At 36.3% G+C, this 15,184-nt stretch overlaps 1 protein-coding gene across 1 annotated transcript in view; it reads right to left on the bottom strand.

The window, feature by feature from the left end:
* The window catches only part of LOC124079726 (zeta-sarcoglycan), a gene marked incomplete at its 5' end in the record, with an annotated part of 52,759 nt that extends 40,295 nt beyond the window's left edge, over positions 1–12,464 (bottom strand). Inside the window, one exon of the mRNA XM_046425406.2 lies at positions 12,338–12,464. Within this exon, the coding sequence (XP_046281362.1) occupies positions 12,338–12,464 (127 nt within the window). The remainder of the gene's footprint in view (positions 1–12,337) is intronic.
* Positions 12,465–15,184: the final 2,720 nt, after the last annotated feature.

Raw genomic sequence — 15,184 nt, 5'->3', positions numbered from 1 at the left:
TATGGAATTAGAAACCATAATAAAATAACACTTTTGTTTTGCTCATGTATATGCCTTCTTCCAAGATCTTTATTGATTTACAAGGATTTGTGTCAGTGTCTACAGTCACATTTTTTCAGCTTGAAGGACTCCTTTCAGCATTTCTTATGGTGAGACCTAGGGATAAGACTCTCCCTCAGCTTCTTAAATCTGGCAATGTCTTAATTTTTCCTTCATTTATGAATCACAGTTTTGCAGAGTATAGAATTCTTGATAGACAGTTTTGCCTTTCTTTGGTAATGTAGATATGTCATTCCCATTGCATTGTGGCATCTATCATTTCTGATATTCTTACTGAGGATCACCCTTATCTGGGATAAGTCCCTCCTGTCTTGCTGCTTCGGATATTCCTTTTGTTTTAATCTTCATCATTTTGATTATAAAGTATCTAATTTTGCTTTGGATTCATTATATAAAGGTTGTTAAGTTTCTTCCATATGTATATGTATGTCTTTCACCAAATTTGGAAAGTTTTAGGTCATTATTTCTTCAAATATTGTTTCTTTCTCTCTTTTCGCGGATTCTCACATTGTACACATGGGTTCCTTGGTGGTGTCCCATACATCCGTTAGGCTCTATTCACATGTTTTCATTTTTTATATTTTTCTGTTCCCCAGAATCAGTACTTTCAATTTTTTTTTGTTTTCAAGTTTGTTTATTATTTCTTTTACCTGCTTAAATTGGTTATTAAACTTCTCTAATGATTTTTTTTTTCATTTCAATACTTTTGCTTTCCAGATGCAGCATTTGTCCACGGCTGCTTTAAGGCTATCAGGATCCAGAAAGAGGGTAGGGTAGGGCAGGGAAAGCACCAAGCTTCCTTACCATTTTGAAGTTGCCTCTTACTAAATTCAGTGTTTATATGGATGTTGTAAACCTTTGACTCTTTTTCACAGTCTTGACAAGTTGGTTCTGACAATTTCTACTTTTGCGTGACATTTCTATTAGAGAGCCTGAAGCTGCTTACTCTATCAACTGACTAACGTAAAACTCAACGTGCATTTAAAAATTATCACTACATTATATTGAGTTATAAGACTGTGTGACCAAATTACTCCTTTCCAATGCTCATTTGACTGGCTAATGAATGTGTGTAGGTATTATGCCATCAGCATATGCTCTGCATATCACAATTTTGCTTTAGTGTATATGTTTATATACACTCATCTATCAGAGTGTAATGTTATCTAATACATTATGATGTATAAAACATGCTTTTTTAAACATTCGAAGTGTTACCATAGATTTTTTGCTGTGCAAGCAGGGAAAACTGACACAAATGTAATTTGCATATACATTTGTGTATACTTCATTGTCAAGTATAACACTTCCTTTATTACTAAGTGCAATGGTAACTACATTTGTGCTTAGAATTTATTATTTTATTATTCAAATATTATTTTATAGACTGGTTTCCTGTTTACTATATTTCAAATGATTTTTATCCTTCATTACATGCATATTCAGAAAGAACATATTCATATTACAATTTTACCTTATGATGCTGGCTAAGATACCTCAATGATCCATGGATATATTACTCTGTGTCTTTCTGTGCTGTGATAGTTCACAGTAACAGGTATAAATGAAAGTGCTCACAATCACATAGGCATAGCACAGTGTATCTCACTATATCTGCAATTTAAATTAGAGAGATAAAAATTAAAACTACACTGAGATTCCATCTCACTTTAGTCAAAATGGCAATTAACAAGAAAACACATAACAGTAAATGTTGGTGATGATGTGGAAAAAAAGATATATGTTGCTAGTGGGACTGAAAATTGGCACATGCATTCTGGAAAGTTGTTATGGAGATGCCTCAAGAACATTGTGATGAAACCACCATTTGACTCAGTTATACCAGTCCTTGGTATATACCCAAAGGACATAAAATCAGCATACTACAGTGATGCAGCCACATCAATGTTTACAGCAGCTTATTCCACAATAGCAAAGCTATGGAACCAATCTAGGTGCCCCTCAACAGATGAATGGATAAAGAAAATGTGGTATACATAATGGAATATTACTCAGCCATAAATAAGGAAGAAATTATGGCATTTGCTGGTAAATGGATGGAACAGGAGACTATCATGCTAAATGAAATAAGCCAATCCCCCAAAATCAAAGGCCAAATATTCTCTGTGATATGTGGATGTTAACATACAATAAGAGTGGGGGATTAGAAGTTCATTGGATTAGACAAAGGGGAATGAAAGGAAGGGAGTGGGGATAGAAATAGGAAAGACAACAGAATGAATTAGACATAACTTTCCTATGTTCATATATGAATATGCTACCAGTATAACTCCACGTCATGTACAACCACAAGAATGGGATCCTAATTAGAATAAGTTATACTCCATTTATGTACAATATCTCAAAATACACTCTACCATCATGCATATCTAAAAGAACAAATAAAAAATATATCTGCAGCTCAATTGACCTTTATCTGGACCCAGAATTTCCTGTCAGGGAAAGTTGGGGAAAAATAAAATGTAATTATTAAGTGTCTGCAATTAATATGTTTTGTTTTGTACACTATTCAGAAATACATGCAAGAAAGAATTTCTAAAGTATCCAATTTAAGCATTATTAGCTTCCTGATAAATACTTTTCTGCTCTGAAGAAATAAATAACCATAAGCAAATGTTAGAGCTAGATTTATTTGCTGTGCTTTCACAGTAAGCTGCTTAAAGATGACTTTGTTTTTCATTTCCTGACTTCACATTTCTCTTTTTATATCAGGAATCCTTAAGCTGTGGCTCACTGCTCAAACCAAATTCTCTGTTCACTGTTTTACTATCTACACCACCCTTCTCTATGAGTGAGAAACATGACTCCCTTAATCATTAGTAGATTTATTTATTGGCTCAATTTCCAACATGTGACCTGTCTTAGGGTAGTGACAGGCCATAAACCCTCTCTGAGGCTCCCCTCTCCTGGGCGTAGCCCCTGCCAGGCTTTCTTCCCAAGCTCTAGTGACATCATCCTTTTTCACTGTCAGATGCCACTGTCCTCTCTTATTTCTCCCACTGGGTCCAGCTCCCTCTGGACTGTTTTTATCTTTGGTTGCCTGCCTTACGGGAAGGAAGGAAAGAAGAAAGGAAGGAAGGAAGGAAGAAAGGGAGGGATGGAGGGAGGGAGGGAGGCAGGGAGGAAAGGAGAACCGATGGACAAAGGGAGGAAGGGAGAAAATAAAAAGGGAGGGAAGGAAGCTAGGGAGAGAGAGCAGAAGGAAATTCCCATTGGCCTGAGCTCTTTGGTGCTTCTACAGCTATGACTTTAGGCCTTGGACCCATGAATGAAGATGCCAATACTGAAGAGTGGTTTCTACTCTTAGTAAAATGCAACATGATTGTCTGTTTCTAACCTGGCTTCACAGTGAATTTGTCTCCATCCAGTTCTCAAATTTTGTCTCTGAATCTCCAATTTCACATCACCCATTTTTAGACTCGGGTGTGATATCCTTAGTGGGTCAAAGCCAGAATTCCTCCATTAATTTTTACTTGGCCTCTTCATCCAGCCTTGGGCACTCTGAGTTGCCTAAATGTAAAATTTTCAGGTCTAAATTTTAGTATCTGGAACTTAGTCTTTGAATCCAAGCATTCAGAGTTTTCAAAGACATGGAAAATTGAGTTCCTTGACTAGTCCACACTAGGGTGTATATGTTGAAAGTAAGAAAAAAAAATGTCAAGTTAAAGATTTTAGGAGTCCTGATCCAGGGAGTGAGGTTACAGTTTGGTGAAGATATGAATGGGGAGTGAAGGCATATTCTTGATTTGCTGAATGGAATAATAGTAACAACTTTTAAAATAGATATGTTAGATTTAAATGCATAAAGATTTTCGGTAATCATCATGTTAGAGTAAAAGATTATGCTTGTGGACTGAGATGAGTGCAAATATAAGAACTATTTCAAAGCTGACACAATCTAATCGATGATCTACTCATACTATGTATTTTTGCTTTCTTTCGTTTTGCTGTTCTATACCAGGATTTCTGTGTTATTAAATCACCTCCTATGGCAGTAATGGTTCATTATCTCATTTAATTCATTCTTCTTTTATTAAAAGAAGTCCCCAATCACAAGTTTTAACAAAAAACATAGGCATTAGTAAGAGTTTACAGCTGTGCATAAGTGCATGACTAACTTTAAGGCAACAGATAAATGACCAATGCTATTTCCACATTATAAAATTATAAGAAAATTATCTTCACCTACTTCCTCTTTTCCCCACTACTTCCATGCTGAAGTGTAGAAGTGCTGGTATGTGACAGCCTCAACTTTATATCAAAGGCAACTAACTGTGCCCAGAAGGGTTTAGATCTCTAAATCCTCAGTAACCTAGTATCACTGGGTGATTTGCAGAACGTGCTCACATGCAGCGTTATGTGAGCAAAAAATGAAATTTATACTGTTTGAGCTACTCTCTGGAGGATATAACTAGTATTACATATCTATCTTCTTTTATCTTTTTTTTACATTTTCTCATGAAGTCTTGTAAGAACTCTAAATATCTAGCAAAATCTAAAATGTTGTATTTGTAACACTGCTGGTGGGTCTGCAAATTGGTGCGGCCAATTTGGAAAGCAGTATGGAGATTCCTGGGAATGCTGGGAATGGATCCACCATTTGACCCAGCTATCGCCCTTCTCGGACTATTTCCTGAGGATCTTAAAAGAGCATACTATAGGGATACTGCCACATCGATGATCATAGTGGCACAATTCACAATAGCTAGACTGTGGAACCAACCTAGATGCCCTTCAATAGATGAATGGATAAAAAAAAAATGTGGCATCTATACACAATGGAGTATTACGCAGCACTAAAAAATGACAAAATCATAGAATTTGCAGGGAAATGGATGGCATTAGAGCAGATTATGCTAAGCGAAGCTAGCCAATCCTTAAAAAACAAATGCCAAATGTCTTCTTTGATATAAAGAGAGCAACTAAGAACAGAACAGGGAGGAAGAGCATGAGGAAAAGATTAACATTAAACAAAGACGAGTGGGGGGAGAGAAAGGGAGAGAGAAGGGAAAGCATATGGAAATGGTAGGAGACCCTCAATGTTACACAAAATTACATATAAGAGGTTGTGAGGGGAAAGGGGGGTGGAAACAAGGGAGAGAATTGAACAACAGCAGATGAGGTAGAGAGGGAAGATGGGAGGGGAGGGGAGGGGGGATAGTAGGGGATAGGAAAGGTAGCAGAATACAACAGTCACTAATATGCCATTATGTAAAAATGTGAGTGTGTAACCGATGTGATTCTGCAATTTGTATTTGGGGTAAAAATGGGAGTTCATAACCCAATTGAGTCAAATGTATGAAAGATGATATATCATGAGCTTTGTAATGTTTTGAACAACCAATAAAAAAAAATGGAAGTTCTACTTCATGCATTTTCAAATCTCTTGTTTTCTTTCTTCACGCATTATTTAGTGTCTTTTATTTTCCTTTACAATGGTTTATTTTACAAATCTAAAACTAACAAGAATGGCAATGGCATTTTAAAATAATTTTTCAGAAAAAGCCTTTATTAAATATCAAATTTGTGCCAGGACTGGCCTAAGTTATTTTCATAGACCTATTTTTTTCTTTGCCCAAACCCTACAAGTTAGGTGCTGCTTATAATACTATTTTAATAGCTTGGGGGGTGGGACAAGGAAAAAAAGCAGGCCTAGAGTATTTCAAAAATTTGAAATTTGAACAGAGTGGTAGGTGAAATAATGAACCATGCCCCTCAGCTCAAAAATATTCTTCCCTAAATCCTGGATCCTGTGAATATATTATGTTACAAGGAGAAAGGGCATGTGCAGATGTATTAAGATTACTAATCAATAGATCATACAAGAGGGAGATTTTTTTTGTTTTTATTACCTAAGTATCCGGACAGTATAATCTGGCCAGGTAATCACATCTCTTAAAAAAAAAAAAAAAGAAAGAGAGTTTTTGCAGCTGTTGGCACAAAAGTAAATAAGAGAAATGCAGGAGAAGGGAAAGTTAATATTGAGAAGGATTCAATGGACGGTCCCTGGAGACAGGATACTTGGAAAGCATAAGAATATGGGCAGACTCTAGGACTAATCCTAGACCTCGCTGACAGCCAGCAAGCAAACAAACTGCACGACTCTTTAGTACACTCATTCCTATTAGTAATATAGTTTTAAGCATCATCGTGATATATAAAAAAATCAGACTACCAATTTATACACAGCAGGATTAATTCTATTTCCAAGAGATTTTGTAACTCTAAGATCTGTAGCTGTACTAAAAACTTTAAAGATCAAATGCAAACGAGTTTAAAAGCACCAAACGCAGAAGTTACTCATTTTTTACTTTTTTTGGTAAATAAGCTATGATCTTTCACAGCTTCTTCACATTTATCATTTCTATTATATTTTCAAGAAGTTTTGCTTTAATAAAAGAAAAATAGGGAACATTAAATGAGAGTTTATCCGATTAAAATAAGTCTGGAGAGGAACTAGGTAAGGTGCTCTGAGGAAAGAGCTCATTTTGTGACAACAGGTTATTTTGTGCAGTAGCTCATTGTTTATGCATTTCCAACTCAAAAGTTTTTTTTTTCTTTTTCTACCTAAAGATTTGGGGGGGGGGAATTGGGATAGTACTAATGTTTAGAGTCTCTGAAATTTTGGACTTCAGTAAGTTTAAGAAGCAACAAGAAAACTCAAGTTTAGTTATCGACTCCAGTCTATCAACTTGTGCTTTACCAGAGAAAACTAACTGATGGCACATCACTGTTCTAGAGTCTGATATAATTGCATTTCTTCAGGAGCTTCTCAGACAAAAACAGAACAAAACAAAAACAGGGCTGGGGCTGTAGCTCAGTGGCAGAGCGCTTGCCTCACAAGTGTGAGGCACTGGTTTAGATCCTCTGCACCACATAAAACTAAAGAAATAAAGATATTGTGTCCATCTACAACTAAAAAAATTATATTAAAAAAGCAAAAAAAAAAAAAAAACAAAAACAAACACTAGCCCCATCCTGTTGCCTGCATATTTCCATATTCCTGGCTTTTGGAGGAACAATAGCTCTACCTAGTAGAAAGGTTGATTCCAAAGCTGACCTCAGCACAGTGAACTAATGTAACAGATGAGAACAAGGAAGTAGAAGACCAACTAATAAAGATGAACCAGAAAATATTGATCCTGACCCAAAATCATGGTGTTTAATTTAAAAGACAGCTCTTCAGAAAATCCTTTCTTCTGTTGTCAAACAAGCCTTGGAACTTGTCTGTCTCTAATCATTCAATTAGGAAATTAGACAAAAAAAAAAAAAAAAAAAAAAAAAAAAGCTTTCAAACATTAGGGCACTGGGTGTATCCAGGGCTGGGTTTCTCCATTCTCTCAGGCTGCTAGTTTTAATTGTTACTGTCTGGAAAGAAGAGATACCCCTTTTTCCTCCAACATTTTGCTACTTTCCTCTTCCTCTCTTAAACAAAACAGAAGTCAAAGTCCAACTAGTAGATTTTAATTTAACATGAAGGGATTCTACAGGGCTAAAGTCTTTCACCTCAAAGTCAAGTGACTTGGAGTTGCACTTTGTTAGCTAAGTTAGTAGGCTGCTTGGAATACAAATGAAAGTGCAGATTACAGTTGATTGATTGTGCCTGAAAGCACTAAATTTAAGAGTCTTTTGTATACAAAGGCTTATATCTTGGTTTGTTTGTTTGTTTGTTTACTGGATCTCAACAGATAAATGTGTTAAGTAATATCATTGGCCCATTTGTAGGGACTAAAAAACGAAAATAAAGTTTTAGAATACACATATATAAGGTAAAGCACAAAACTCCTTTATACTCAGTGATGTAGCAAGGGCATGTTAAGGGCAAATAAATATATTTAAATTAATTCAAGCAAATTATCACTGAGTGGGGCAAGTAATGTCAAGGGCAACAAAATTTCAAAAAATTGAGCAGATGAATATTCATCATGACTATGGGGTGTGATGGTGGTGGTGGTGTTCAGGTAGGAGCTGGGAATTTTACTTCTGTCCACCTGCAGGGGTATTTGAATGCATTAGGCAAATCCCAGATTCTTTCGAGGTAGGGTAAATGCAAATAGGTTGAATTGCACCAGGTCTATGAATAATTTTCGTCATAAATAATTTTGCCTTAGATGTATAGATATACCCATTGTCTAAATAAATTCATCTCCTTCTGTCACCCTGAAACAAAAGTCCATTTACCCAATGCCATTGTTCATAAAGTATAAAGCCAGAGGGGATGAGGGATCCATTTTAATGGTAATTCCTATGGATATTGCTTAAATAGAAAACTTTCATGTCACAAATTTACAATTCTAGAATAAACCTCGTGCAGATCTCTTGTCACATGTAACTTTGAAGTCTTGTCAGCACAGCTACCTAATTTATATGAAGCACCCTGGAGTCAGTGTCTCTTTGTAGTGTTATTTGTCAAATGACTCAAGCACTGCTTTAAAGTGAATGTGAGCCTGCTAATCAATCCCTGTGCCCTTACAGAGCATGCTATGCTATGCACAATTTTCTCCTGTATGCATGTGAAATTTTAAATTATATTTGCCTTTGATATCTTTATTTTCCTTTATATTAGAAGTATTGCAGGCAGAAATAAAGCCACTATATGATTAATTTCTGGTATTCTGATAAAAGCAAGTCAGGATTCAGGGGGCATTTGAGTGTGCATGTGGATATTTGTGTCTGTGTTTCTGAGGGCATACAGGTTCTTTGAAATCAGAAATGGGATTGGATTTTGGAAGGACTACTAATACATTCTCATTTAGCATTTATTTAGTAAGTACATGGAACTCTTGTATCATCAGGTTAAATGTCAGGGCTCTTTGTGGAAATGCTCTCAAAGTCCTTGGTCTTGTCTTGTCCTTCCTTCCTTCCTTTCTTTTTCTTTCTTTCTTTCTTTCTTTCTTTCTTTCTTTCTTTCTTTCTTTCTTTCTTTCTTTCTTTCTTTCTTTCTTTCTTCCTTTCTTTCTTTCTTTCTTCCTTCCTTTCTTTCTTTCTTCCTCTCTTTCTTTCTTTCTCTCTTTCTTTCTTCCTCTCCTTCTTTTCTTCCTTCCTTCCTTCCTTCCTTCCTTTCTTTTCTTTCTTTCTTTCTTTCCCTCATCCTCCTCCAACTCCTCCTCCTTCTTTTGTGCCAGAGGGTTCTTAAAACACTGAGCATCCTAACCTTTTTTATTTTTTATTTGGAGACAAGTTCTCACCAAGTTGCTTAGTGCCTCACCAAGTTGCTGAGGTTGGCTTTGAACCTACTATCCTCTTGTCTCAGCCTCCCAAACTGCTGGGATTATAGGTGTGCACCACTGCACCCAGCAATCCTTGGTGTTTCAATATGTTATGCTTCAACCCCTTTCAAAACACCCTCCTTGACTCCTGCAAATATGACTCCAAATTATATTATTTTATTATTAGGATCTTCTAAAATAAGCTGGTACAGATCTCTATTGTAAAACTGATTAAGGTGTCTGAGAAACTTTAAAACAGATGAAAAGGATTATGAAGGATTATAAAAAAGGATAGCCTAGTGTGTATGTTTGAGACAGAGAAATAAATGGAAAACTGAAGCCAGAGTGAGCTACTTATTCATCCATGTGTCCAGGTTTACATACATATATCACATTTCACACTCACGCACATATTCATACACACAAAGCAGGATCAGAGTGGAGAGAGAGCAAGAGTTAGAAGGAATAGATGACTGTCCTGTGGCAGAAAAACCTAAGCATGTTCTTCCTGGATTTTGTGCAATTGATGGTACATTGCAGCCAGGCTATCAAGAAAAAGAGGAAAGCAAGTGAATATCTACCTCCCTCAAAGAAAAAAAATTAAAAGCCCATGAAATGATCTAATGTGTAATTTTGTCAAGACAGCATTTTACTTGGAACCACTATGAGACAAGTCAAAGTAATACAAAAATCAGAGGATTTTAAAATTCCATGAGATCATAAAAGCTATCAAGAATTCTAGAACCTTCCCTCACTTATGAATGCAAAATGCCTAATTGGAATGTCTGAATATGGATGAAAGGAGTTTTATATAAGTGTATAAAATCCTCAAATCTGTGTCAGGATTGTGTAGGCACTACCAAGATTTAAACATTGGTAAATGTTGAAATCATATTTGCCCAACTCCCTGTGGGTGTGTCTCTTCTGGGGCTCCCCACCTACTCACCAACCAGGAGGAGTGTTAGTTTTGACAGTTCTAAGGCTGGTGTCCCTTCTGAGTTGTCTGTACCCCATGCGGACCAAAATCCTCATATATCTTTGGGTCCCTGTCTCCCAACTCAGGACTCAAGAGGGGTAATGTGTGTCCTAAGTAGGTGCCTCTTTTCCTCACCTGCTAGGGTCCTAAAATATACATGATGATAATACCAGTGGGCAGTCATAGTGACCACCCCAACACCCACCCAGCAGTGCAGGGTCCAGTCCCTCAGCAGGATATGCTCACAAGAGAAGAAGTTCAAGTGGGACACTAGTGGTGAGAGTATGTGGAGTATATGACCCAGTTCAGGGGATGCTCAGTGAGGATCTCCCGTCAACAATCCTTGTTACATTTCATCACTATCTAAAAATACATCTTAATAGCCACACAGCCACATGTTTGGAAAGTTAATCAAATTAATATTATCTTTGTTAACAACAACAACAACAACAAAAAGCTAACACAACCACTGTGATTTACTAAGAATGGTCAAAAGACACACAGGCACGCGCAGGTCCATGCTCATGGGCAATTTGAACACCACAGTTATCACAAGTTCAATCATTTAGGTGAAGTAAAATCAGAGGCCTGAGGAGTTCATTTAAAATATGGAGTAGAGAAGGCAGGATTTAATCCAGAGAGCATGAGAGCAGAGATGTGTTCTTCATTTCTCATGCTAACTATTCCCACATGGTCCCTGGACTCAGCTCAACCTAAAAAGTAAGGTAGATACACCATGTAATCTGATTTAGATTGGGAAACACTAAGCCAAATTGTTTTTTCTTTTTCCCCTTTTTTTTAATTGTTATTGTTGGTTGTTCAAAACATTACATAGTTCTTAACATATCATATTTCACACTTTGATTCAAGTGGGTTATGAACTCCCATTTTTACCCCGTATACAGATTGCAGAATCACATCGGTTACACATCCACTGATTTATGTATTGCCATACTAGTGTCTGTTGTATTCTGCTGCCTTTCCTATCCTCTACTATCCCCCCTCCCCTCCCCTCCCCTCCCCTCCCCTCTTCTCTCTCTACCCCATCTACTGTAATTCATTTCTCCCCCTTGTTTTTTTTCCTTTTTTCCCTTTCCCCTCACTTCCTCTTGTATGTAATTTTGTATAACCATGATGGTCTCCTTCCATTTCCATGCAATTTCCCTTCTCTCTCCCTTTCCCTCCCACCTCTCATCCCTGTTTAATGTTAATCTTCTTCTCATGCTCTTCCTCCCTACTCTGTTCTTAGTTACTCTCCTTATATCAAAGAAGACATTTGGCATTTGTTTTTTAGGGATTGGCTGGCTTCACTTAGCATAATCTGCTCTAATGCCATCCATTTCCCTGCAAATTCCATGATTATATTTAGATCTCTTTGGGCACTTTTAAAAGATTAAAAATATTGCATCAAAATATTGTTTGTGTCATGGTTGCCCATCAAGTAATTTCAAAGAGATTGTGTTCAAAATTGTCTTGATCAAATTCTTCTCCACTTCAAGTCTCACTTCTCTGTTTTTGGGTAAATTTCAGCTGGTTGCTGACTATTGTGACCCTAATACTATAATAATGACTTAAATACCTCTAAACAATGTATGTATAGTACTATTTCTTCATTTACATAACATTGAGGCTAATTATGAACCCTAGAGAACAAAAATTTATTCATATTATAACCTTTACTTCTTATAAAATTAAAAGGCTGATATTTCCCTTTTTCATATATTTCAGTTTAAATAATAATATCTCTAAGTGTGATTTTTCCACCTTTGATCACCTTCTGCTCAGCATCTACACCTCATCTTTTCTTGTACCACCCACATCTATTTTCCTCCCTCTACCTGACAGTTACAGCTTTACTTCTTTATGTGTGATTAAGGCTGTTAACAGTAACCTCTTATTCTCCAAACACATGTCTTCCACTCACAGACTGTTTGAAAATCAAATGCTGTGAAATCGAGATGTTTGGTGATCATTTTAGGCATGGGAATCATACATGTTACACAGTAGCTCTTGGGCATTTGCATAGTCTTTGAATAAGTTACATTTGTTCCAAGACCTCCATCTACAGTACCTGTAACTTTCAGCTTTTCAGCCCCAATGGTAATCTCATCTTCATCTGCAGAAAACAGCACCCTGCCATCTTCACTGGCTCTCACTTCAAATCTTTTACACTGAGCTTCCACAGCATCAGCTCCTATAGTCAGAGGAAAGGTTTAAAAATGAAACTGGCATACAGGAAACCATTAACATGTAATTTTGTAGAAAAAGAAAGAGATACATATACCATTTTGTTTGTTCCTTTGGGATGTATGTTTACATCTGAATTAGTACTTTTAGATTGTTATCCTTTACAAGAGTCTATCTAATTTTGAGAATACTGCTGGGCTAGGTTGATTGGTTATACAGAGGACCTCCTATTGTTTGACATTATCTTAATAAGGTCTGTGAGTTTAGCAACTTAAAGACACCCTATATCCGCAAGAAGAGACAACGTCTGCTTCCTTTTGTCTTGCAGGCTGAAGACTTGCTTTACCCCTGATACCTCCGGGATGCTCCATGAACACTTGGAAACCAAATGACTCTCCTGTTTTCCCTCTATAATGCAGACAGCAATACCCATATTGTTACATAATAGGATGCTTCTCAGGCATCATTCAATTGTGAATCTTGAGTCATTTTTCATTTTATAGATTTTACTGTTTATTTTTCACATCCTTTAATAGTATTGAATTTGAATCCATTTTATAGTCAATCTTGCAGTCACTTTACTTTCCCTGGTGTATCTTCTAATCAATCATTTTCTTCACTTATTGAAATATAGTATAGGATTAAGCATGTGTAATTACAAAATGAAATTAGAATTCTATTTCCAAATTATTGGCTAATTTTCCTAATCAGTCTACTCACAAAACACAAAGCCAAGCTCTCATAATTGGGAAATGTGATAATTTAAGAATTAGGAGGGATGGAGCAAGAAGATCTAACTAGGCCTTAAAGATGAACACTGACTGAGGAAGAAGGAATTTGAAATACTGGACGTGGCTCAGTAATTGACATTTCCACAACATAAATTTCTTTGTTTTGGCATAACACATATGGCATATGGATCTTTATCTTTAGATAAGTGTATAAAATCCTCAAATCTGTCTCAGGATCTGAATTAGTACTTTTATCTTCTCTCCTGCTAAGATTTTTAGCATCTCTCCCTTGTCTGTATCAGAGGACTTCTCTGACATAACCCAGCCCAGTCAGGGACAGTCACATCACACTGTGGGCATACTTCTTTTTACTCATCTTTATATACTATCCTGACTTACTACACACACATCTCTAAGAATGTGAAACATGAGTCATCTTTGTCTTTCAAAATATCCTAAAACTTAGAATTGTGTCTGACGTCAAGTGGAGATAAGAAATAAATGTTAGGTAATCCCAGCAGCTCAGGAAGCTGAGATAGGAGGATCACAAGTTCAAAGCCAGCCTCAGCAACAGTGAGGTGCTGAGCAACTCAGTGAGACCCTTTCTCTACATTAAAAAATATAAAAATGGACTTGAGATGTGCCTTGGTGGTCAAGTGCTCCTGAGTTCAATCCGCAGTATCAAAAAGAAAAAAAAAAGGAAATTAATGTTAGTAGGTGAATAAAGACTAGATTCAAACTTTCCCTTTCTTCAGTCCCCAGCCCAGCTGGGTACTACACCTATTGTAGCCTATGGCAGTAGGAAATTATACCTCCCTACTTCCATAAACAAGAGGAAACTTAATTTGGAATCCTGATAATGAGGAAGATAATTTCTCTGACAATAAATGTACATTTTTTTCTTATATTCTAATATTATTGGAAAATTTTAAAAAGATTCAAATGGGGCTATGTTAAGTAAGATAGAACTAGTGTCCTCTTGGGATGTCAAGTTCTAAAGAATATGAATTATAATGTTAAAATCTTTTTTATTTTTAAATAAAGACTTTCCTTGTAAATTTTAATAATAATGTTGAGAAAATCATCATAGGCCTTTTGTCATTTGTCATTGTCATTGCATTTGATTTTAGTGTGTGTGTGCGTGTGTGTGTGCACGTGCGCGCGTGCATGCAGGCATGTGTGCTGAGAATTGAAGTCAGGGCCTCACATATGCTAGGCAAGCACTCTACAACTGAACTACTTCCCCAGCCTGTAAGTTTGTGAATATTATCTCAAGAGTTTGTATATACATACATATATTATACACACACACACACACACATACATACACAAACACACACACATATACCATTATATTTTTTACACTAATGAGGATTGAACTCAGGAATGCTATACTACTGAATTGCAACACCAGTCCTTTTTTTTTTTTTTTGTGACAGGGTATTGCTAAGCTGCTGAGGATGGCTTAGAGCTTGAGATCCTTCTGCCTCACCCTCCTGAATGACTGAGATTACAGGTGTGCACCAATGCACCCAGCAAACTTGTATTCATATAAGTGTTTTCTTCTAATCCTAGCCTAACTTTCCTATATGGGACTTTAGTCTTTGAACCATAGTAACTCAACTGACAGATGTTCAAAAGCTATGCTTGACAACAATGGATTGATGGATGTGAATTTTTGCAGCCTTTGAAGTCTCTATTTAAATCTATCTTCAAGTGACTTAGACATACACAAAACCTCAAATTTCTGAAAGATAGATACTTTACAAATAAAAATTTAACATTGACACTACATTGCTTCCTTCAAATACACTCAACTGCTGAGCTTAATTGATTCACAAAATATAGTTAACTTTAATGGCATGGAAGTGTATTAGACCACTTAACATACTTGTACACATGTATATTATATGTGTGACACATACACACACAGAGAGACAAACATTATATATGTATATACTTATTAGCAGGACTTTTCTTGATGTAATACTTAATGTCTT

This window comes from Marmota monax, unplaced genomic scaffold (genome assembly GCF_021218885.2).
Source record: "Marmota monax isolate L192 unplaced genomic scaffold, Marmota_monax_Labrador192_F-V1.1 WCK01_AAM20220418_F8-fsc01319, whole genome shotgun sequence".
Taxonomy (NCBI): domain Eukaryota; kingdom Metazoa; phylum Chordata; class Mammalia; order Rodentia; family Sciuridae; genus Marmota; species Marmota monax.
This window is presented reverse-complemented; position numbering and strand designations above follow the sequence as displayed.